This window comes from Rhinoraja longicauda, chromosome 31, assembly GCF_053455715.1.
Source record: "Rhinoraja longicauda isolate Sanriku21f chromosome 31, sRhiLon1.1, whole genome shotgun sequence".
Lineage (NCBI taxonomy): Eukaryota > Metazoa > Chordata > Chondrichthyes > Rajiformes > Arhynchobatidae > Rhinoraja > Rhinoraja longicauda.
Genome location: NC_135983.1, coordinates 12,048,588 through 12,071,906, shown reverse-complemented (window position 1 = coordinate 12,071,906; position 23,319 = coordinate 12,048,588). Strand labels below are relative to the sequence as shown.

Genomic DNA, 23,319 nt, shown 5'->3' with positions numbered 1-23,319 from the left:
TTTTGTGTTGGTTGGGGTTGTGTAATTTGCTTATTTTACTGCTTTTATTGTTGGACTGTGGGTGACTAAATTTTGTCCAAAAAACTTGTTTTTTGGATGACAAATAAAGATATCCTGAATGCTGAATCCTGAAGGAGCTGACATTTGTACACTGGGCTCTGTCAGCACTACATCATCCTGTGCCTCTAAAGCACTCCTTCATTATTTTGTTCTAATTAAAAACAACTCTGCCTTATTTACTGGTTAACTGAATGAACTGTCCCAGTTTCTCATCTGCAATCTTACTGTGATCTTATCACCATTACTTCTCAATTTTTAGATTGCATACCTGTGTCATTCAGTTTTTTAAAATCAATTTCTTCACTTGATTTGTTACTTTTAATATTTTGCTGGTGGTTCTGTGCAAATACTATAACTACTCTTACCATAAACGAGAATATATTGCTTTTAATTTTCTGTCTGTAACATCATTAATATCCTCCTTCAATTCCGTTCGGCTATGTAAAATTAATTACTTTAAATTTGGACATGCTCTCTCTAGTCCTACATCCAAATCATTGGAGCACAGTATGAATATCAGTCATTCTGGCACACAGTCCTGTGAGGCTTACCATCTCCCCAAGAAAACCCATTAACTCAAGCCATTTCCTGCTGTCAACCCAATTTTAAATCCAATTGCACACAGCGACAATGCAAACAAGGTCAAATGAACCGTTTTCCATAAGAGAATGTTGATTTGGGTTCAACATCAACAGGGACATCAGGATTAACTACCGTGTTATCTTTGAAATGGGCTCTTTTAGTCAAGTGAGGGAACAAAAGAAGACTTAGTTTAATATTTTCTCAGAAGGCAACAAATTTGGTACTCTTGAAGTAATCTTGTAGACACACCCACATAGTTCCCACAACTGGTCCATCATCCTCTTCAGCCCATAGGTTGGTTCAGCCCTTGAGGTTGTTTCCCCGATTTCCCCCCCTATTCGTGCTCAAACACAATCCTTGGATCTGTGGAGCACCTTGGCACATTTGGAGGCGCTGGGTCATATGGCATAGAAATAGGCCCTTCAGCCCAACTTGCCCATGCTGACCAAGATGCTCCATCTACATTAGTTCCACCTGCCCGCATTTGGCAAGGGAGGTGAAGTGCATTAACAGTGGTTAACTTGTTGGATCTTCAACCGTTCAAAATAGCCCCGCTCAAGGAAAAATAACTGGACAGCAACTATGAAGAGGTTGATTTGTTCATTTACCTCTCGCTGTCACAAAAAAATAACATAAGAGCTCCCAATTCTGGATCTCTGAGCCTAGCAAGGACCAGGCAATCAAGTTATGATGTGAACTAGGGCGGCACGGTGGCGCAGCGGTAGAGTTGCTGCCTTACAGGGAATGCAGCGCCGGAGACTCAGGTTCGATCCTGACTACGGGCGCCGTCTGTACGGAGTTTGTACGTTCTCCCCGTGACCTGCGTGTGTTTTCCCCCGAGATCTTCGGTTTCCTCCCACACTCCAAAGACGTACAGGTATGTAGGTTCATTGACTGGGTAAATGTAAAAAAATTGTCCCTAGTTTGAGTAGGATAGTGTTAATGTGCGGGGATCGCTGGGTGGCGCGGACTCGGTGGGCCGAAGGGCCTGTTTCCGCGCTGTATCTCTAGATCTAAACTACTCAAATATTGACTAATGGCCTTACTGAAGTTGAGAACAGTTGATTTTCACTTAGTTACCAGTCGTGGGATAATCCTAATCAGTCTTGTCCTGTGATATTTGTGGACGCATTATTTGAGAGACCTTCCTTTGTTAGAGACATAAGAGATTGCAGATGCTGGAATCTTGAGCAAACCACAATGTGCTGGGGGTCCCGCACAGAGGATCTCGACCCAAAACGTCACCTATCCATGTTCTCCAGGGATACCGAGTTACTCCAGCACTTGGTGTCCTTTTGTGTAAACCAGCATTTGCAGTTCCTTGTTTCTACATCTCCAAGTGCAGTAACTGCAGTCACTGTATTTTGGTGGACAAAATATCACTCAGCTATAAATATCCATCAGGTGAGGATTGGCTGATTTCCTCTCTGAGCACAACGGTTCAGAAAGCATTGCTTTGCTACAGATCGCAACATGGGATCTTTAACATAGTCCCGGCATTTGTAAAAGGTAGATCTACACTTCCAACATCTCATCCATAAAGGTAAATATCGCACCCATGATTTCATCACAGGCACTCAACAATTCTTTCATTCCTGCTCTGATGCAAGACTTGTGTCCCACACCATTGCACTTCCTAGCACAAGACCACAAACAGAATCACCTGTGTCGGAAGGAACTGCAGTTGCTGGTTTACACTGAAGATGGACACAAATTGCTGGAATAACTCAATGGGTCAAGCAGCATCTCTGGAGAAAAGGAATGGGTGTCGTTTTGGGTCGGGACCCTTCTTCAGACTGATCACAGATGGATGCTCAGAGCTGTAGCAAGGCTTGCATGCAATCATGGTGAAACCAGTTAGAATAAGTGGCAATGATGCATCTCTTACTGACGGACCTCAATGGCTTTTATGTACGCTTTGAAAGGGAGAACGATGACACACCTACACGAGCTCCGACAACTCATCACAACCCTGTGACCTGTGTCCGAGGCCAATGTCAGAGCATCCTTCAAGAGGGTGAATCCATGCAAAGCGCCCGTCCCAGACAGTGCACTTGGCCGAGTGCTGAAGACCTCTGCAGTTGACTTCAATCTCTCGCTTCTGTGGTCTGAAGATCTCACCTGCTTCATAAAGGCATGTATTGTACCAGTGCCTAAGGTGACCTGCCTCAGTGACCACCGACGGGTAACACTTATATCCAATCGAATGAAGTGTGCTGAGAAGTTGGCTATGGTGCAAATGCGACCTCGGAATTGACCTAGATCCACTTCAATTTAACTGTCTCCACAACAAGTCAACAGCAGATGCTATTTCACTGGCTCCCCACTCTACTCTGGATCATATGGATAACAAAAATGCAAAAGTCAAATTCATAGATTCGAACCGCTTCCTCCCGGCTTTTATCAGATTTTTGAACAGACTTCTCAAATGCTAGGATCATAAGATTATGAAATTTTGGAGCAGAATTAGGCCATTCAGCCCAACGAGTCTGCTCCATCATTCGATCGTGGCTGATCTATTTTTCCCTCTCAACCACGAGAACGACCTGCCATTCCTAAAACTGTGCAGTGATTGAGCTGTACTCACGTTGTAAAGAATGTCAGTCCACCCTTCCATGGTGATACACTGGAAGACTGTGAGAACAGCAAATAGGATGTTGTCGAAATTTGTAATCCCATAGTTGGGTCCATTCCAGTAGCCTCTACAAACGGTTCCATTCAGACAGAGGCGTGAAGGGGAAGCTAACCCACATGGAAATTCTTCCACTTGCAGATCTAGACAGAAACAATTGTACAACATGTCAGTTCATTGTTAAATATTTCGCAGCACTGTAAAAAATGTAAATACTAATCACCTCAAAGTCACATTAGACAAATTAACTCTATTTAATTTGGTGTCGATGCTTCTTTGAGTCTGAGTTTAGTTTATTGTCACGTGTACCAAGGTGCAGTGAAAAGCTTTTGTTATGTGCGTACCAGTCAGTGGAAAGACGATACATGATTACGATTGAGCTACCTACAGTGCATGAATGCATGATAAGGGGAATAATATGAACAATATTTAATAAAGTCCAGTAAATTTTATAACAATATTTTATAAAGTCCAATAAAGTCCAATCAAAGATAGTCCTAGGGCCTCCAATGAGGTAGATGGAAGTTCAGGACTGCTCTATAGTTGTTGGCAGGATCCAGCTAACCTATTGAATCTTTATCCAATATTGCCCTTCACCAGTCCAGTAGGAGGTGTGTAAATAGAAGGCCCAGGCAGCGATGTCACACCTGGCAGTGTCCTTCCCTCCCAAACCAAAGGAACGTAAACTGCATTTGGCTGCAGTGACGTGAGCAGCTGCCAAGCCAAGCAACCCAGCCCGAGGGAAACTGGTAGCATCAGGCACTTATCCAGAAGAGTGCAGTATGACATGTTGAAGACTAACTCAATATCACAGGCTTTCAAAAGGCTGCTATTTCTATGTATGCATAGCAATAGGGTTAACAATCTTAAAGTGAAATGGTCCAGCAAAATTTATTATCCATGGAGAAAAACTGAAAAAAAAGGTCCAAATGCAGCCAACATCAAAAGCTAGTTTGTACCAGGGAGCTGAAGATGAGGATAAGAGCTTTCTTTCAATGTATATTTTTACGGCCAGTGTACATTTTTTTGCTGGCGATAGAGAGTTGTGAGTGTATTTGCAAAGCATTTCTACATCAACAAACACGATGGATGCATCATCAACGAGAACTTCTGTGTCTTAAAACCCGGGCAATGCATCCAAACTCAGATTTTCTTTTTTGGATCCATTTCTTTATAAAATCTTGGGAACTGGGTGAAACATCAATGAATTAGTGGGTAAAAGTTGGTCAGAATACGATTTCACGCAGGACAATGTGAGTGCAGGGGGAATGCAACTGTTCTCTGGTCAGAGAGTTGAAACACAATTGCCCAGAAACTGAGCTGCTGTGTATTTTGTACACGGGTCATGTATAAAACCACTTTGCACACGTTTACACAAATTTCCAGCTGATATTCTCAACTTTCATTTGTACACATATTACAACATGCATGACACTCAGCTTTGTCGTGCCAGTGTCTATCTTCAACATAACCACAATGTTCCTGTTGCTGACACTGGATCCAATCTCAAATGATTTTGACCTGAATAATGGTGATTTTGCTTGTGTTAAGTGACAGGAATTCCTTCAGCATTAACCAAGCTTCCATTACCACATTTGTTTTCTGCATTATGCAGTCTGACCAGTGCATCTGAACGTTAGTGTATTTAACCCATACTGATATATTTTCAGGAAGGAACTGCAGATGCTGGTTTAAACCGGAGATAGACACAAAATGCTGGAGTAACTCGGCGGGACAGGCAACATCTCTGGGGAAAAGGAACAGGTGACGATTTGGGTGGAGACTCTTCTTCAGACTGAAGAATGTCCGCCTGTCCCTCTGAGTTATTCCAGCATTTTATGTCTATCTTCATGATATATTTTCAGGTATTTTAAACTTGGCCCTTATTGGAATTACTCTATGAAGCAATCGGCTTGGGTACAGTAATAGACTCAATCCTACATAATTACTTTGCTCAATATGTTTAATTTGCAAAAACAATTATCATCTGATGGTGAACAGATGCATCACTAAAATATAAACATGATGCACAGTAATATCCATTAGTAAAAGGCCAAATGGTTCCCTCATATTGCATCTCTTAGTCCCTGTGGTAAAGATATATTTTGTCATCTTTCTACAGACAACCTTATTTGAATCTCACAAGCAGGACTACCAGATCCAACATTCTGCCCCAGTTGATTCACAGACCTGGGGTGCAATAGACAGGGAGATAAACATACATCTTTGACACCAGTGTCGTCCTCGAAAAGATTAAACCTCCGTGTCTGTCATTTTGGTGCCAAGTTGACATTAAGCCAACCACTGGCCCCAAAGAGTCTCCCGCATAACCATGCTACTCGGAACCTCTTGGTCTCATCTGGAGGAAGATTTCCTTTGGGGACAATGTATTATTTGTTAACGTGTTTACAATGCCAACGCATGGAGCTCACAGTGAAAACCTATCCAGCCTGTATGTTTCATTGAGGTGTGACATCCCTTGAGATCAGAAACCCAGTTGGACACTTGGGTGAGGATAAAGGACCCTTCACTCTTTTGAAACTTTTGAAACATTGTCGGCACCAGAAACATGGCAACTCTTTGTGTACTGCCGAGGTGAAGTCTAAACCAACATGTAGAGGAACCAACGAGAGAGCAGGCTATTCTAGACTGGGTATTGAGTAATGAGGAAGGGTTAGTTAGCAGTCTTGATGTGCATGGCCCCTTGGGCAAGAGTGACCATAATATGGTTGAGTTCTTCATTAGGATGGAGAGTGACTTAGTTAATTCAGAAACAACGGTTCTGAACTTAAAGAAAGGTAACTTTGAGGGCATGAGACGTGAATTGGCCAAGATAGACTGGCAATTGATTCTTAAAGGGTTGACGGTGGATATGTAATGGAAGGCATTTAAAGACCGCATGGATGAACTACAACAATTGTTCATCCCAGTTTGGCAAAAGAATAAATCAGGGAAGGTAGTGCATCCGTGGCTAACAAGGGAGATTAGGGATAGTATCAAAACAAAAGATGAAGCGTACAAATCAGCAAGAAAAAGCAGCCTACCAGAGGATTGGGAGAAATTCAGAGTCCAGCAGAGGAGGACAAAAGGCTTAATTAGGAAAGGGAAAATAGATTACGAAAGAAAACTGGCAGGGAACATAAAAACTGACTGCAAAAGCTTTTATAGATATGTGAAGAGAAAAAGATTAGTTAAAACAAATGTAGGTCTCTTGCAGTCAGAAACAGGTGAATTGATAATGGGGAACAAGGACATGGCAGACCAATTGAATAACTACTTTGGTTCTGTCTTCACTAAGGAAGACATAAATAATCCGCCGGAAATAGCAGGGGACCGGGGGTCAAATAAGATGGAGGAACTGAGTGAAATCCAGGTTAGTCGGGAAGTGGTGTTAGGTAAATTGAATGGATTAAAGGCCGATAAATCCCCAGGACCAGATAGGCTGCATCCCAGAGTGCTTAAGGAGGTAGCCCCAGAAATAGTGGATGCATTAGTGATAATTTTTCAAAACTCTTTGGATTCTGGAGTAGTTCCTGAGGATTGGAGGGTAGCTAATGTAACCCCACTTTTCAAAAAGGGAGGGAGAGAGAAAACGGGGAATTACAGACCAGTTAGTCTAACGTCGGTAGTGGGGAAAATGCTAGAGTCAGTTATTAAAGATGGGATAGCAGCACATTTGGAAAGTGGTGAAATCATTGGACAAAGTCAGCATGGATTTATGAAAGGTAAATCATGTCTGACGAATCTTATAGAATTTTTCGAGGATGTAACTAGTAGAGTGGATAAGGGAGAACCAGTGGATGTGTTATATCTGGACTTCCAGAAGGCTTTCGACAAGGTCCCACATAAGAGATTAGTATGCAAACTTAAAGCACACGGTATTGTGGGTTCAGTATTGATGTGGATAGAGAACTGGCTGGCAGACAGGAAGCAAAGAGTAGGAATAAACGGGTCCTTTTCAGAATGGCAGGCAGTGACTAGTGGGGTACCGCAAGGCTCAGTGCTGGGACCCCAGCTATTTACAATATATATTAATGATTTGGACGAGGGAATTGAATGCAACATCTCCAAGTTTGCGGATGACACGAAGCTGGGGGGCAGTGTTAGCTATGAAGAGGATGCTAGGAGGCTGCAACCTGACTTGGATAGGTTAGGTGAGTGGGCAAAGGCATGGCAGATGCAGTATAATATGGATAAATGTGAGGTTATCCACTTTGGTGGCAAGAACAGGAAAGCAGAATATTATCTGAATGGTGGCCGATTCGGAGAAGGGGAGATGCAACGAGACCTGGGTGTCGTGGTACACCAGTCATTGAAAGTAGGCATGCAGGTGCAGCAGGCAGTGAAGAAAGCGAATGGTATGTTGGCATTCATAGCGAGGGGATTTGAGTATAGGAGCAGGGAGGTTCTGCTGCAGTTGTACAGGGCATTGGTGAGACCACACCTGGAGTATTGCGTACAGTTTTGGTCTCCTAATCTGAGGAAAGACATTCTTGCCATAAAGGGAGTACAGAGAAGGTTCACCAGATTGATTCCTGGGATGGCAGGACTTTCATATGAAGAAAGACTGGATAGACTCGGCTTGTACTCGCTGGAATTTAGAAGATTGAGGGGGGATCTTATAGAAACTTACAAAATTCTTAAGGGGTTGGACAGGCTAGATGCAGGAAGATTGTTCCCGATGTTGGGGAAGTCCAGAACAAGGGGTCACAGTTTAAGGATAAGGGGGAAGTCTTTTAGGACCGAGATGAGAAAGGTTTTTTTCACACAGAAAGTGGTGAATCTGTGGAATTCTCTGCCACAGAAGGTAGTTGAGGCCAGTTCATTGGCTATATTTAAGAGGGAGCTAGATGTGGCCCTTGTGGCTAAAGGGATCAGGGGGTATGGAGAGAAGGCAGGTGCAGGATACTGAGTTGGATGAGAAGCCATGATCATATTGAATCGGAAGTGGCGGCGCCTAACGGCTGCGGCTCGCTAGCAGTCTGTTCGTCTTTTTTCCTTTTTTTTTGTTGTGTGTCGGTGTTGGGATTGTTTTTTGTTTTTTTTGGTTGTGTATGTGTGGGGGGTGGTGGTGTGGGTGGTGTGGGTGGGGGGGTGGCGGGGGGGTGGGGGAAACCTTTCTCTTTTAGGTCTCTTCCTCACGGCGCGGGGTGCGGCTCGGCCGCGGGGCCTAACATCGCCCGGTGCGGCTCGGCCGCTGGACTTAATAGTGCCCGGTGCGGCTCGGCCGCGGGACTTTACATCGCCCGGTGCGGCTCGGCCACGGGGCTTAACATCGCCCGGTGCGGCTCGGCCGCGGGGCTTAACATCGCCCGGTGCAGCTCAGCCGCGGGACTTTTCATCGCTGGTGCGGCTCGGCCGCGGGACTTAACATCGCCCGGTGCGGCTCGGCCGCGGGGCTTTACATCGCTGGTGCGGCTCGGCCGCGGGACTTTTCATCGCTGGTGCGGCTCGGCCGCTGGACTTAACATCGCCCGGTGCTGCTCGGCCGTGGGACTTAGCTGCGCAAGGCTCGGTCGCGGGGCCTTCCATCGCCCGGCTCGGCCGCGAGACGTTTCAGCGCCCAGTGCGACTCGGCCGCGGGGACTTCCACCCTCTTGCGGGGACTGTGCGGGTCGGTCGGGGACGAGCTGTCTGTCCGTGGGCGTGGGGAAGAGAGTGGAAGTTTTGTTGCCTCCATCACAGTGAGGGGGTGTTTGGAGTCACTGTGATGGACGTTTGTGTTGGGGTCATGTGTCTTGTGTTCTTTTTTGTGTGACTGCTATGTAGTTTCGTTCGGTACCTTGGTACCGAATGACAAATAAAGCTCTGTTGAACTGTTGAACTGTTGAATGGCGGTGCAGGATCGAAGGGCCGAATGGCCTACTCCTGCACCTAGTTTCTATGTTTCTAAGTCTGCTGTATGATTTTACAAAACTGTGTGCAAAAACAAAGAATTTCATTCCACCTAGGTACAGGTGACAATATTAAGTACCATTGAATCATTGAATTGACAGGCTCAACGAAAGCTCAACAAGAAATCATCCAAACATCAGTGGCCTTGATTTTGTGCCTCATGTCCTTCAGTGAAGGGAAGGCTGGAGATGGCAGTGTTGAGATCTCAACCTTCAGCCGCCCGCCTCATCCTCACCTATTTAAAACTGAATAAAGGTCCATCAGACCGTTCACCACCGTTCAGTCAAAGGCAAATGAACGCTCAGCACTGGTGCTCCGGTGACATAACCTCTGCTACAATTTAAATTAAAAGGGATGTTTCACGGGACAGGTGAAGATTCATGGCGACAGCTCGGTGGAATCTAATTGCATCTTGTCTGATTTATCTGAGGGTGCCTCACATTGTACTTCTAACCGGCTAGAAATCACGCTTAATCTCAAGCACGACCGTTGCATTTTTAATCTCCATACCTGACGAAAAGGAGACATCTGTATTTCACTGCTTTCTATACTTTTGTTGGCTTCTCAGTAACTCAGTCCAATTAACTCTCACCACTCTGATGTATCTCAATTTATGGGACAAAACAAATGCATCACTGAGAAATATTTTTCAGGAGCAGACTCCCACGTTTGATTTGCATGGGAAATTTAGCAACCACTAAAAATTAATGACAGCCTTTTACTAAATTGCCAAGAACATCACTTTTAATATTGAAATAAGGCTCCTTCATTCACTTCAGGCCTGAATTCCTTCATTCATTATGTGCAGGAAGGAACTGCAGATGGTGGTTTACACCAAAATTAGACCCAACATTTTTGAGTAACGCAGCATCTCTGGAGAGAAGGAATGGGTGCCGTTTCAGGTCGAGACCCTTCTTCAAACTAAAGAAGAGTCTCGACCCAAGAGGTCGCCCATTCTTTCTCTCCAGAGATGCTGCCTGTCCCGCTGAGTTACTCCAGCGTTTTGTGTCTATGACTATTGTACATCGGTGAGACCAAACGTAGACTGGGCGATCAATTCGCTAAACATCTTCGTTCAATCCGCCTGAACCTACCCGATCTCTTGGTTGCTAAAAACTTTAATTCTCCTTCCCATTCCAACACAGACCTTTCTGTCCTAGGCCTCCTCCATTGTCAGAGTGAGACTAAACGCAAATTGGAGGAAGAGCATTTTATTTTCGCTTGGGCAGCTTGCAGCCCAGTGGTATGAATATTGATTTCTCTAACTTTAAGTAACCCTGGCATTCCTTCTCTCTCTATCCCTCCCCCACCCTAGTCACACTCGCTTCTTGTCTTCACCCAACAAACAGCTCACAACGCCTGTTTCCTTTATCATCGTCACTTTTTTGCATATCTTTCATTCATTGTTCTTTATCTCTCTACATCGTCGTCTGTATCTCTCGTCTCCCTTTTCCCGAAATAGTCTGAAGAAGGGTCTCAACCCAAAACGTCACCCATTCCTTCTCGCCAGAGATGCTGCCTGTCCTACCGAGTTACTCCAGCATTTTGTGTCTATCGACCTTAATTCATTGTTCTGGTCAGAGTTTATGACCCTTCAGCTGTAACCTGTTTGTTCTGTGCCTAAGGTTAAAGGGATGTATAGAGAGTGTGTCCATATGATGGGGTTTCATGATTTCAGGAAACCACTATGTCCCTTGTTGATCTGAAACAACCGTTGGCTATTAACAGCCAGCCCAAGTCTAAGATAGAGTAAAAGGGCAAGGCAGGTGGGAAGCTTGGATGATGAGAGAAATTGAGGCTCTGGTCAGGAAAAAGGAGGCATGCGACAGGCATGTGCAGGTGGGGTCATGTGTTTCCCTGGAGGAGTTTCGGGAACTGAGGAAAATACTTGAGAAGGAAATAAGGAGGATGAAAAGGAGGGAGGACATAGCTCTGGCAGATAATGTTAAGGAAAATCCAAAGAGATTTTATGTACATTAAGGGAAAGGGAGCAACTGGGAGATTAATGGAACTGGGAGAAAAGAGGGAGAAGAATGCCCCTCAGGATCCAAAACAGTCACTTGCGTGTGGAGCAGCAGGAGATGGGCAAGCTCTAACGCCACCCACCCACCATGCCACCCATAGCTCAACCAAGTGATCCGAGAAAAACATTTACAAACGTTAGGCATCAATTACAAAGGAATAACTGTCATAAAAGTGCTGAGAGAATGCACCGTGACTTGGACCTGCCTTTGAGGGAGAAAGAAAAAAGAACTAGGAATTGAAATGTATAACTCAGGCTTGATCATCTCACATTTTGATTAATTTAATCAATTCTAATGTGCAAAGCACATGGATCTACTCCTGCTGCACTCAATTTCCTGTTTGGCATTCTTGTTACCATTTGACATCCTGTATTGTTTATGTCACAAAAAAATCAATGCCACGTTTAGATGAACAGAACAGCCCTAAATTATTGAACACACGGTTTGTTTTTACTGTTTTCGCAGGGGGTATGCTCACCAGTCTTCTCTCTCTAGTTGCAGAGAGCAGTACAGCTCACAATGACCCGGCTGAACATGATGCCAAGTTATACTAATCCTCTGTAGTATTAGTACAGGTCCATCTTCCTCCATTCCCTGCATATTGTGTCTGTCTACAAGCCTCTTAAACACCACCATTGTATCTGCTTCCACCACCACCCACGGCTGTGTAATTCAGGTACCCACCACTCTCTGTGTAACAAAAACTGTTACAACTGTTGGTCACTCCCAAGGGAGCAGTTAGACGTCAACCACATTCCTCTACTTCTGGAGACCCCAGAACTCCAACCCAGGTGTTGACAGCTGAGGGAGGTGAATGAATGGCGGTGCTGGCTCGAAGGGCCGAATGGCCTCCTCCTGCACCTATTGTCTATTGAACTGCGGAGATCTCCTCCACATTCAGCAGATCCACTGCGTCAACATTACTGACCCTAACTTTACATAAAATTCCAGACTATAAAATTAGTCATAGAAACATACAACATGGAAGCAGGCCCTTTGGCTCAACTTACCCATACCTGCCAACATGCCCCATCTACACTTAGAAACATAGAAACATAGAAAATAGGTGCAGGAGGAGGCCATTCGGCCCTTCGAGCCAGCACCGCCATTCATTGTGATCATGGCTGACCGTCCACAATCAATAACCCGTGCCTGCCTTCTCCCCATATCTCTTGATTCCACTAGCCCCTAGTCCCACCTGTCCACCCATATCCCTCTCAATCTTTCCTATCCTTGTAGCTGTCCAAATGTCTCTTAATTGAATTTTAATTACTGATTGGCTGTGGCAATATTTGAACTTGTGGCTTCAGATTGTTCGGCTGGGACTTTGGAATGACTAAATCAGCAATTTAAGTGCTTGGTGAACACTCCCACCAAGCAGTACGTGAGCACAGAGCAGCTGTTCAAAGAGAACAGGGTACACCTTGCCTCAACTCCAAAATCCCAGCACAACAGTAGAATTGCTGATCAGTCTCAACTCTCAAACTCTGTTAATTGAACAAATTATCCATGCCTGAATCCAGTTACCAGTCACAATTTGTTTGTTAATGGACAAAAACAGTTTTTTTTTAATTGTTGGAGTAGCTGCAAGAACTCAAGACTCAGGGTTCTATGACGTCTAAGACCGGTAATATTGGCTGATACGCACTTTACGACTGTGGCCACGTGACCAACTGATCCCCACGTTTCAGTGCAAGCTTTCCAAACGTCTCATTGTATAAACTGCAAAAATATGCCCCACTCTGCAGTCAACGCCACAGGAAGACCTGAAGTTTTCAAGAGTCAAGAGTGTTTTATTGTCTCATGACCCAGAACATAACAATGAAATTCTTACTTTATTTATTTGTCAGAGTAATACATTTACACATCTGTTGTTTTGCTGCAAGTAAGAATTTACTCGCATTCCCCTGACAGCAGTCTGAAGGAGGGTCTCGACCCGAAATATCCCCCATTCCTTCTCTCCAGAGATGCTGCCTGAATTACTCTAGCATTTTGTAGGTCTATCTTCGATTTAAACCAGCATCTGCAGTTCATTCCTACACCAAGAATTTAATTATTCTGTTTTGGGACATATCGTAATAATCCACTCCTGAAGTTTTGTGCAATGCATGTTCTGCTATAATTAAATTGTGTGCACTTGTTGCTTTAAATTGCTCTCCCCAAATATCTTGGGGCGAGATACTGAGACATGATGTCAGTACTGCCGGAGGATGACATTTAGTCTCCATGCCTGAACTCAGTTACCAGGCATGAAACCAGTTGAGGAAACCTCTATCTCACTGCCAAACATGAGCGTTTGCACATGATCCATCTTCCTCCATTCCTTGCATTTAGACAGGTACATGGATGGGATAGGTTTAGAGGGATATGGCCTAAATGCAGGGAGGTGGGGACTAGTGTAGATGGGACATGTTGGTCGGTGTGGGCAAGTTGGGCTGAAGGGCCCGTTACCACGCTGTATGACTCTATGACCCTATTGCGCTTCAGCAGATAAACCACAGAAAATAAGATATTGAAACTCAAAACAAAGCTGTAAAATCTGAAATGAAAATAAATTCTCAGCAGGACTGGCAGCGTTTTGGAGAGAGACAGAGGGTGAAAATTCAAGATTATTCATGTGAGGTGAAAGAATTGGGCTGCGGGTGAAATATCCACCACAAGATAGAGTCATAGTGATAGAGTGTGGAAACAGGCCTATCGGCCCAACTTGCCCACACCAGCCAACAATGTCCCAGCTACACCAGTCCCACCTGTCAGCATTTGGTCCATATCCCTCCAAACCTGTCCTATCCGTGTACCTGTCTAACTGCTTCTTAAATTATGAGATAGTCTCAGCCTCAACTACCTCCTCTGGCAGCTTGTTCTATACATCCATTACTGGAATATTCTTTGCATGGTTTCGTTTTGAATATACCCATCCCGAATTCACACAGTTGTCATGTCCACCCACTTCTATTCCAATACTCGAGAACAGTGGCAGTGGTTGCATGAGAAAACGGGACAAAGGGAATGGAGATCAAGGAAAATGATCTCTTCTACATTTTCCTTGATCTCCATTCCCTTTGTCCTATTTTCACACCTTACACTTCCTTATCTATGTATCTCCCTCTCCCCTGACATCAGTCTGAAGAAGGGTTCTCGGCCTGAAACGTCACCCATTCCTTCTCTCCAGAGATGCTGCCTGACCCGCTGAGTTACTCCAGTAACGGACTGTTCCAGATGCTACGATCAGGCAAACGTCTCCGCTGTCACGCAGTGAAAACGGAGAGGATGAGACGGAGTTTCTTCCCACAGGCCATCAGGACTGTCAACTTTTATAACCCCAGAGACTAAATTTTTGTCTACACTATAGTAACTTATTAACTTTATTTATATGCTGTAACTGTAATTCTTTTTTGTGCACAATCCGCAGGCATTGCCATTTTCATTTCACTGCACATCGTGTATGTGTATGTGACAAATAAATTTGACTTGACTTGACTTGCATCTTGTGTCCAGTGTGAACGGGTGATCAATGGTCAGCATAGATTCACTGGGCCAAATGACCTGTTTCCAAGCTGTGTCTTTCAATTAGAAATAATCAATTAACTAAGGCAAGGAGAGCATCTGTGACAAGAGAAACAGAGTTAAAGCCCTGTCCCACTTCGGCGATTTTTTAGGCGACTACCAGGCGACTAGGCTGGAGCCACACGGTCGCCGGGGTGTCGCCTGTACGGTCGTGAGTCGTCTCCAAAGAGTCGCCGGGGTGTTGCCTGTATGGTCGTGAGTCGTCTCCAAAGAGTCATCGGGGTGTTGCCTGTATGGTCGTGAGTCGTCTCCAAAGAGTCGCCGGGGTGTCGCCTGTACGGTCGTGAGTCGTCTCCAAAGAGTCATCGGGGTGTCGCCTGTACGGTCGTGAGTCGTCTCCAAAGAGTCGCAGCGTCTTTCTGGTCGCCGCTGAATTTTCAGAATGCTGAAAATGTTTTTGGCGGCAGTGGGTTTGATGCCAATGAGCGTAGCTTGACGTCTCCTGATGTAGGTGTTGTCGTAGGTTGTCGCCGGTGCTGACTTCGGTGAATTCCATTGGCGAATACCTATGTCAAACTATGTCAACCGATGACAGGTACCAGCATCAAAACCGGAGGTGAAAATGACGTGAATTGTCTTCAATTGTCTTCCGTTGTCGCCAACAGGGTCGTAGCTTGTCGCGGGTGGTCGTAGGTTGACTTCGGTTGTCGCCTGTGTGGTCGTAGGTTGTCGTAGGTGCGGTCGTAGGTGGACGTCCTACTCGCGACGATTGGGTCGCCGGTTGTCGGTAGCTTGCCGTAGCTTGACGTCGACTAGGCGATAGGTTGTTGTAGCTTGTCGTAGTCATTGTCGTGGGGGGGGGGGGGGGTCCAGTCGCCGGTTTTTCCGCGACCTGCTGCGACTATGGCAGTCGCCGGCAGCCGCCTAAAAAATCACCTAAGTGGGACAGGCCTTTTAATGTTCACCTTGAAAATGCTTCATCAGAACCAAGTTTCATCTTCTTTTTTTTTTTTTTAATATTTTTATTAAAAGTACGGTAAATTACAATAATACAACAGATATATCTTAATACATTTTTTATACCGCTTCATTTTTTTGAGCTTTAAGAAAAAGATAGAAGTAAAGAAGTAAAGAAAGAAAGTGCGCAAGAGTCGTGAAGTGCAAGAGAGTGTTGGGAAAAGAAAGCCCCTTGGAAAAGAAGTTAGAGAAGGAAGTAAAGTAAGAAAGTAGACCCTAGAAAAGAAAGAAAAAAAAAAAAAAAAAAAAAAAAAAAAAAGGGGTAGAAACAATCGCTCTATTATAACATTAAACTCCGCAGGAAGGGGACTACCAACCAAGTCTGTTTTGTTGTTTTACCTCCCGTTACCAGGTCCTGATACCATTTATTTATTTATTTCTTTGTAAAATTACTATTGCACCTCATGCTTGTAATAGGTCCAAAAACGTAGACCACGTCTTTTGGAATTGGTCTGCTTTACCTGCTAAGAGGAATCTCATCTCTTCCAAATGTAGTGTTTCAAACATATTTGATATCCACATTTTTATTGTTGGTGTGGGCGCATTTTTCCAGAATTTCAGTATGAGCTTTTTTCCCATTATTAGCCCGTAATTAAATAAATTCTTCTGAAACACGTTTAATTCAGGGTTACCTTCCGATATTCCAAAAATGATCCATTCTGGTTTTGGTACCAGTTTTATTTTGATTAATTTTGAAAAAATATCAAATATTTCATACCAGAATTTTTGGATTTTTGTACAAAAAACAAAAGAATGCGCTATAGTAGCTTCTTGACACAGACATTTATCACAAATTGGTGAAACATTCGGGAAGATTTTATTTAATTTAGTTTTTGAATAATATAATCTATGTAATGTTTTGAATTGGATGAGCGTATGTCGTACGTTGATCGAACATTTATGCACCTGTAGTGAATGATTATCCCAACTCTCTTTTGAAATTTTTATAGCTAAATCTTGTTCCCAGTCTCTTCTAATTCCATCTGTTGTGGGTATTGCTATGTTTAAAATGATATTATATAAATACGATATTAGATTAGCTGATTCCGCCTTTGTCTTCATTGCTTCATCCAGTAAGTCGGAAGGCATATTATAATAATCTTTTGTATATTTTTTCAGATAATCACGAATTTGAAGATATTTAAAATATTGGTTATTTTTCAAATTATATTTCAGTTGTATTTGTTGAAATGATAGTAATTTTCCCAATTCATACAAATCTTCGAGCGATTTGATTCCCATTCTTTCCCATTGTATAAATGATTTGTCTATAATTGATGGTTTAAACGATGGATTATTGACTATTGGTATTAAAAGAGATAAGTTTCTTAATTTTAGATTCTGTTTTATTTGTTTCCATGTTCTAATTGTGCTATGTATAATTGGATTTTTATTATAGTTTTTATTATTCAGATTTATTGGTGAGAGGATAGTCGCTCCTATATTACTCGGGGAGCAGTCCCCTTTTTCCATTAAGATCCAAGCCGCCTGATGGGCAGAATTGTCCAGCAGGTGAATCATATTTTTAATATTTACTGCCCAATTATAATACATAAAGTTAGGGAGCGCTAGACCCCCCAACTCTTTTCGTTTATAAAGGTGTGCTATTTGTATTCTATGGGATTTATAATCCCATATAAAATTTGTAATGTAAGTTTCATCTTCAGTCTGAAACCTTAACATTGTTTCTCTCTCCGCAGATGATTCCTGACCAGTTGAATGTTACTAGTTAGTTCTGTCGTTATTTTAAATTTACTGCATCTGCAGTTTCTTTTTCGTTCAAGGTAAGGACGAGGTTGTAACTGAGGAATAAACTCGCCATGCCCTGTTTAACCAGTGTAAGTTGGCGCTAACAGCAGTATGTGGTTTTGGTACTTTGTCAGCACCAAACCTCGGCGACACTTGTGTGCTGCCTAGGTGAGGTCTGCTGTATGATTTTACCGGGTTGTATGTAAACTAAAGTATTTCACTGGACCTGGGCACATGTGACAATGAAGGATCAGTGATCAAGGATCGCCGAATTTGCAGATTTTCCAACATTTGCAGAGTTGCCAGAAAAAAAGGGGCAGCTTCAGTCGGAGAGGCTAATATTAAATAAATACAGGGAATGAAAGAAAACATGACTTGCTTTCAGAACAAGGGGAAATTCAAGCCTGGGAGAATCTCCTGGCATCAATGGCGGAATGAGTAATTAGCAGATTAATTTATCAGCCGCACTGTGCTGTCTTTGGGAAGTAAACCCCGAGAGCTCCAGGGTACAAGAGTCTGTCTACAAATCCATGAGCTAACGTGGTGAACAGATTGCAATAGGCCAGGTACGCCATCTGCCACCGTGCAACCATTTATACAGGGGCTTTACCGCAGAGACCAAAGCAGAAACGAGACCATTTTTACGTGAAACAAATCCAGCACTAAAAGACATCTCTATTATAGAATAGGTACTGAGTTATTCCAGACAGGTTTATTTTTTGCAGACGAAATCTTAAAAATCGGATGTGCAGTAACCACTGTTATCTTAAATTTATTCACAAAATGCTGGAGTAACTCAGCAGGTCAGGCAGCATCTCAGGAGAGAGGGAATGGGTGACGTTTTGGGGTCGAGACCCTTCTTCAGACTGATGTCAGGGGGCGGGACAAAAGAAGGATATAGGTGGAGACAGGAAGATAGAGGGAGAACTGGGAAGGGGGAGGGGGAGGGAGGGACAGAGGAACTATCTAAAATTGGAGAAGTCAATGTTCATACCACTGGGCTGCAAGCTGCCCAAGCAAAATATGAGGTGCTGTTCCTCCAATTTCCGGTGGGCCTCACTATGGCACTGGAGGAGGCCCATGACAGAAGGGTCAGACCGGGAGTGGGAGGGGGAGTTGAAGTGCTCAGCCACTGGGAGATCAGGTTGGTTAAGGCGGACTGAGCGAAGGTGTTGAGCGAAACGATCGCCGAGCCTGCGACCACATTTAGACACAGAATTACACTAACTGTTATCTTAAAAGTCATAATGTCATACAGCTTAGAAACAAGCCCATTGAGAACATCAGTTCTGGTCTGAAGAAGAACCTGGAGTAGGAGGTGAGAGGATCCAGTGGTCATAGTCATTGTAGGAACTCACATCATCAATCTGATGAAGAAGGAGGTTCTGCTGAGGTGATGACGGGGAGCTCACGACAACGTGGAAAATTGACCCGAGGGTGAGGGATTCGTAGAGAAGGTGAGATAATAGAACTAATATGCACGGTGTGATCAGTGGTCGGCATAGACATGGCGGGCCAAAGGGTCTGCTTCCATGTTGCACCTCTAAGCTAAGTCGTAATTCCTTTCCTTACAACTCAAATGTAAAGCATTTCTGCAAAAGCATATTATAACAGTATGAATATGATATATGTAATTTAATATACAGTGCCCTCCATAATGTTTGGAACAAAGACCCATCATTTATTTATTTGCCTCTGTACTCCACAATTTGAGATTTGTAAATGAAAAAATCACATGTGGTTAAAGTGTACATTGTCAGATTTTAATAAAGGCCATTTTTTTTTCATTTTGGTTTCTCCATGTAGAAATTACAGCGGTGTTTATACAAAGTCCCCCCATTTCAGGGCACCATAATGTTTGGGACACAGCAATGTCATGTAAATGGAAGTAGTCATATCATATCATATATCTACAGCCGGAAACAGGCCTTTTCGGCCCTCCAAGTCCGTGCCGCCCAGTGATCCCCGTACATTAACACTATCCTACACCCACTAGGGACAATTTTTACATTTACCCAGCCAATTAACCTACATACCTGTACGTCTTTGGAGTGTGGGAGGAAACCGAAGATCTCGGAGAAAACCCACGTGTTTAGTATTTTGTTGCATATCCTTTGCATGCAATGACTGCTTGAAGTCTGCGATTCATGGACATCACCAGTTGCTGGGTGTCTTCTCTGGTGATGCTCTGCCAGGCCTGTATTGCAGCCATCTTTAGCTTGTGCTTGTTTTGGGGGCTAGTCCCCTTCAGTTTTCTCTTCAGCATTTAAAAGGCATGCTCAATTGGGTTCAGATCGGGTGATTGACTTGGCCACTCAAGAATTGGCCATTTTTTAGCTTTGAAAAACTCCTTTGTTGCTTTAGCAGTATGTTTGGGATCATTGTCTTGTTGTAGAATGAACCGCCGGCCAATGAGTTTTGAGGCATTTGTTTGAACTTGACCAGATAGGATGTGTTTATACACTTCAGAATTCATTATGCTGCTACCGACAGAAGGTGTATCATCAATGAAGATAAGTGAGCCAGTACCTTCAGCAGCCATACATACCCAGGCCATAACACCCCCACCACCGTATTTCACAGATGAGGTGGTATGCTTTGGATCTTGGGCAGTTCCTTCATTCCTCCATACTTTGCTCTTGCCATCACTCTGATATAAGTTAATCTTTGTCTCATCTGTCCACAAGACCTTTTTCCGGAACTGTGATTGCGCTTTTAAGTACTTCTTGGCAAACTGTAACCTGGCCATCCTATTTTTGCGGCTAACCAGTGGTTTGCACCTTGCAGTGTAGCCTCTGTATTTCTGTTCATGAAGTCTTCTGCGGACAGTGGTCATTGACAAATCCACACCTGACTCCTGAAGAGTGTTTCTGATTTGTCAACAGGGGATTTTTCTTTATTATAGAGAGAATTCTTCTATCAGCTGTGGAGCTCTTCCTTGGCCTGCTAGTCCCTTTGTGATTAGTAAGCTCACCAGTGCTCTCTTTTAACTTAATGATGTTCCAAACAGTTGATTTTGGTAAGCCTAAGGTTTGGCTGATGTCTCTAACAGTTTTATTCGTGTTTCTAAGTCTCATAATGGCTTCTTTGACTTCCATTGGCACAACTTTGGTCCTCATGTTGATAAACAGCAATAAAAGTTTCCGAAGGTGATGGAAAGACTGGAGGAAAGACTAGGTGCTGAGAGCTCTCATATACCTGCATTACAGAGGCATTTAAATGCACCCGAGCAATTACAAACACCTGTGAAGCCATGTGTCCCAAACATTATGGTGCACTGAAATGGGGGGGACTATGTATAAACACTGCTGTAATTTCTACATGGTGAAACCAAAATGTATAAACATACCCTTTAATAAAATCTGACAATGTGCACTTTAACTACATGTGATTTTTTCTGTGACAAATCTCAAATTGTGGAGTACAGAAGCAAATAAATAAATGAGGTTCTTTGTCCCAAACATTATGGAGGGCACTGTAATCTTCCCACAGCTAAGCAACTACAACTGCACTTGACTGGCTTTGCCCCGTCCACACCTCACTCCCCCCCCCCCCCCAACAACAATCAGTCCGAAGAAGTGCCCGGACTTGAAATGTTACCAATCCATGTCCTCCAGAGATGCTGTCTAATCTGCTGAGTTACTCCAGTACTTGGTAAAAATGGTGGTGTTTCAAATACACTGTGTGTATCTCACATTTAAGAATTCCTGAATGCCTTGCTTTTACAAAAATAATAAAAGTGCACTGTCAGGCTTGGACCCGAAACGTCACCCATTCCTTCTCTCCAGAGATGCTGCCTGTCCCTCTGAGTAACTCCAGCTTTTTGTGTCTATCTTTGGTTTAAACCAGCATCTGCAGTTCCCTCCTGCCCATTTAGTTGAGTTTAATTTAGTTTAGTTTAGAGGTAGATAGATAAATAATGTTAAACTCTAGATGCACACACATCACCTCAAGAAAGACATTTAAACAAAAACTAAAAATGAAGGGAATTTTCTCTAACTTATGTTTCCATTGCTTCAGCTCAGAAAACAACAATCAATTTGAACCACACTAGGCATATTTCTTATTGGGTTTTTTCTTACTTGTTTCTTCACTGTAGCAGGTTTTGTGAAATTTTCCCATGTAGAACTCCAGGCCGATAATAGCAAACATAACGATGGCAAAGAACAGGAGAAGCCCAATCTGAAGGAGCGGCACCATTGCCTTCATTATCGACTTTAATACAACTTGCAAACCTGATTGAGGCAGAAAACAGATTGAAAGATTTTAGCTCAAGGGCTGTGGATCTAAAGTTGTCAAGATTAAGACATAGATCAAGCATGACTTGATTAAACAGCAGATAGGCACGGCCTAGTGACCCAGCTGGTAGAGTTGCTGTCTCACGGCAGCGGTGACCGCGACTTCGATCCTGACCTCGGGTGCTGTCTGTGTGGAGTTTGCACGTTCTCCCTGTGACCGGGTTTTCCCCCAGGTGCCCCAGTATCCTCCCACATCCCAAAGACGTGCGGGTGTGTAGGTTAATTGGCCTCTGTAAATTGCCCTGAGTATGTAAGAAGTGGATGCGAAAGTGGGATAACAGAACTAGTGTGAACAAGTGATCGCCGGTCGGCATCGACTCGCTGGGCTGAAGGATCTACTTCCATGCTGTCTGTGTGGAGTTTTTCAATCAATCATCAGAACAGTCCTAAAGGCTGATTCGCCTATCCCTGTTCCCTTTACCTTAAATCAGTTGTTCTGTCAATTCAAATTACATTCACCCTGTTTAATATTTGTTCAATTCAAAACTCCATGTAAGAATTGTACTTACCAGACACAATTACATTGAAATATTGGTCGTTATGTAAAGCTACTCTGCTTAGGAAATTTAATTTAATTAAGCCTGAAGCAAAAATATATGAAATGTAGAACAATTTCAAGAGAGAATATATTTGAACATTTTTAATGACCATAACTCAAGCAAAAAAGGCATAAACCCCTTTTGAAATAGAACTTAAGTTACACACTTTTTTAAAACACTTTAAATATCTTTGAATGTCAAATTTGTAATTAAAAGCAAAAATTGTGCTTTTAAAAATGAATAAAAGATATGAAATGTAAAAGAGTGTCCAAATTCTGCTTCAATTGTTTTATGTGCAGGTTTCTGTCGATATTTTTCACACACAATGTCGATTTTGTTATAGAAGTGGAGAAACAGAAACTAGACTGTGAAACTCCTCCTCAGCCTTATACTGTTAAAACTCAATGCTCCTCTGAATGTTTTTCTTCTTTGAGAAGCAGATTACAAACTAACATGGAATTCAAGATAAAAAGTATTACGAAGGAGTACATAAAATTCTGAGTAGAATATATATTTTTTGCAGGATTGAAAAATCAAATACTAGAGAGCATAGTTTTAAGGTGAAATGAGCAATGGTTTAAAGGAGATGTGTGGGGCAAGTCTTTTTACACAGAGGATGGTGAGTTTTTGCAACGCACTGCTGGGGGTGGTGATTGAACCAGATACATTAGTGATTTTTAAAAGATTTTGGGTAGGCATATGGATATGCTGGAAATGGAGGGATATGGATTATGTGCAGGTAGATACTGTAAGTGATGAGACACACACATTGTGTGTGTGTGTGTGTGTGTGTGTGTGTGTGTGTGTGTGTGTGTGTGTGTGTGTGTGTGTGTGTGTGTGTGTGTGTGTGTGTGTGTCCGTGCATGTGTGGGCGTGCGTGTCTTTTTATCGCCCTGGAAATGAGAATGAGAGATTTAATCTCAATGAATCTCTCTCTCATTCTTACCTTCTCCTTGAAATGTAAACACTCAATGTAACATCAGCTGAGGTAAAATGGCTCTTTAACCCCCCAAAAT

The 23,319-nt window shown here is 43.2% G+C and overlaps 1 protein-coding gene across 1 annotated transcript in view; it reads right to left on the bottom strand.

Moving 5' to 3' along the window:
• The window catches only part of cacna1ba (calcium channel, voltage-dependent, N type, alpha 1B subunit, a), a 542,697-nt gene that overhangs the window by 301,668 nt on the left and 217,710 nt on the right, over positions 1–23,319 (bottom strand). The window contains exons 6-7 of the mRNA XM_078425960.1: positions 21,549–21,701; positions 3,230–3,417 (exon numbers count right to left, since the gene is read on the bottom strand). Of these exons, the coding sequence (XP_078282086.1) occupies positions 3,230–3,417; positions 21,549–21,701 (341 nt within the window). The remainder of the gene's footprint in view (positions 1–3,229; positions 3,418–21,548; positions 21,702–23,319) is intronic.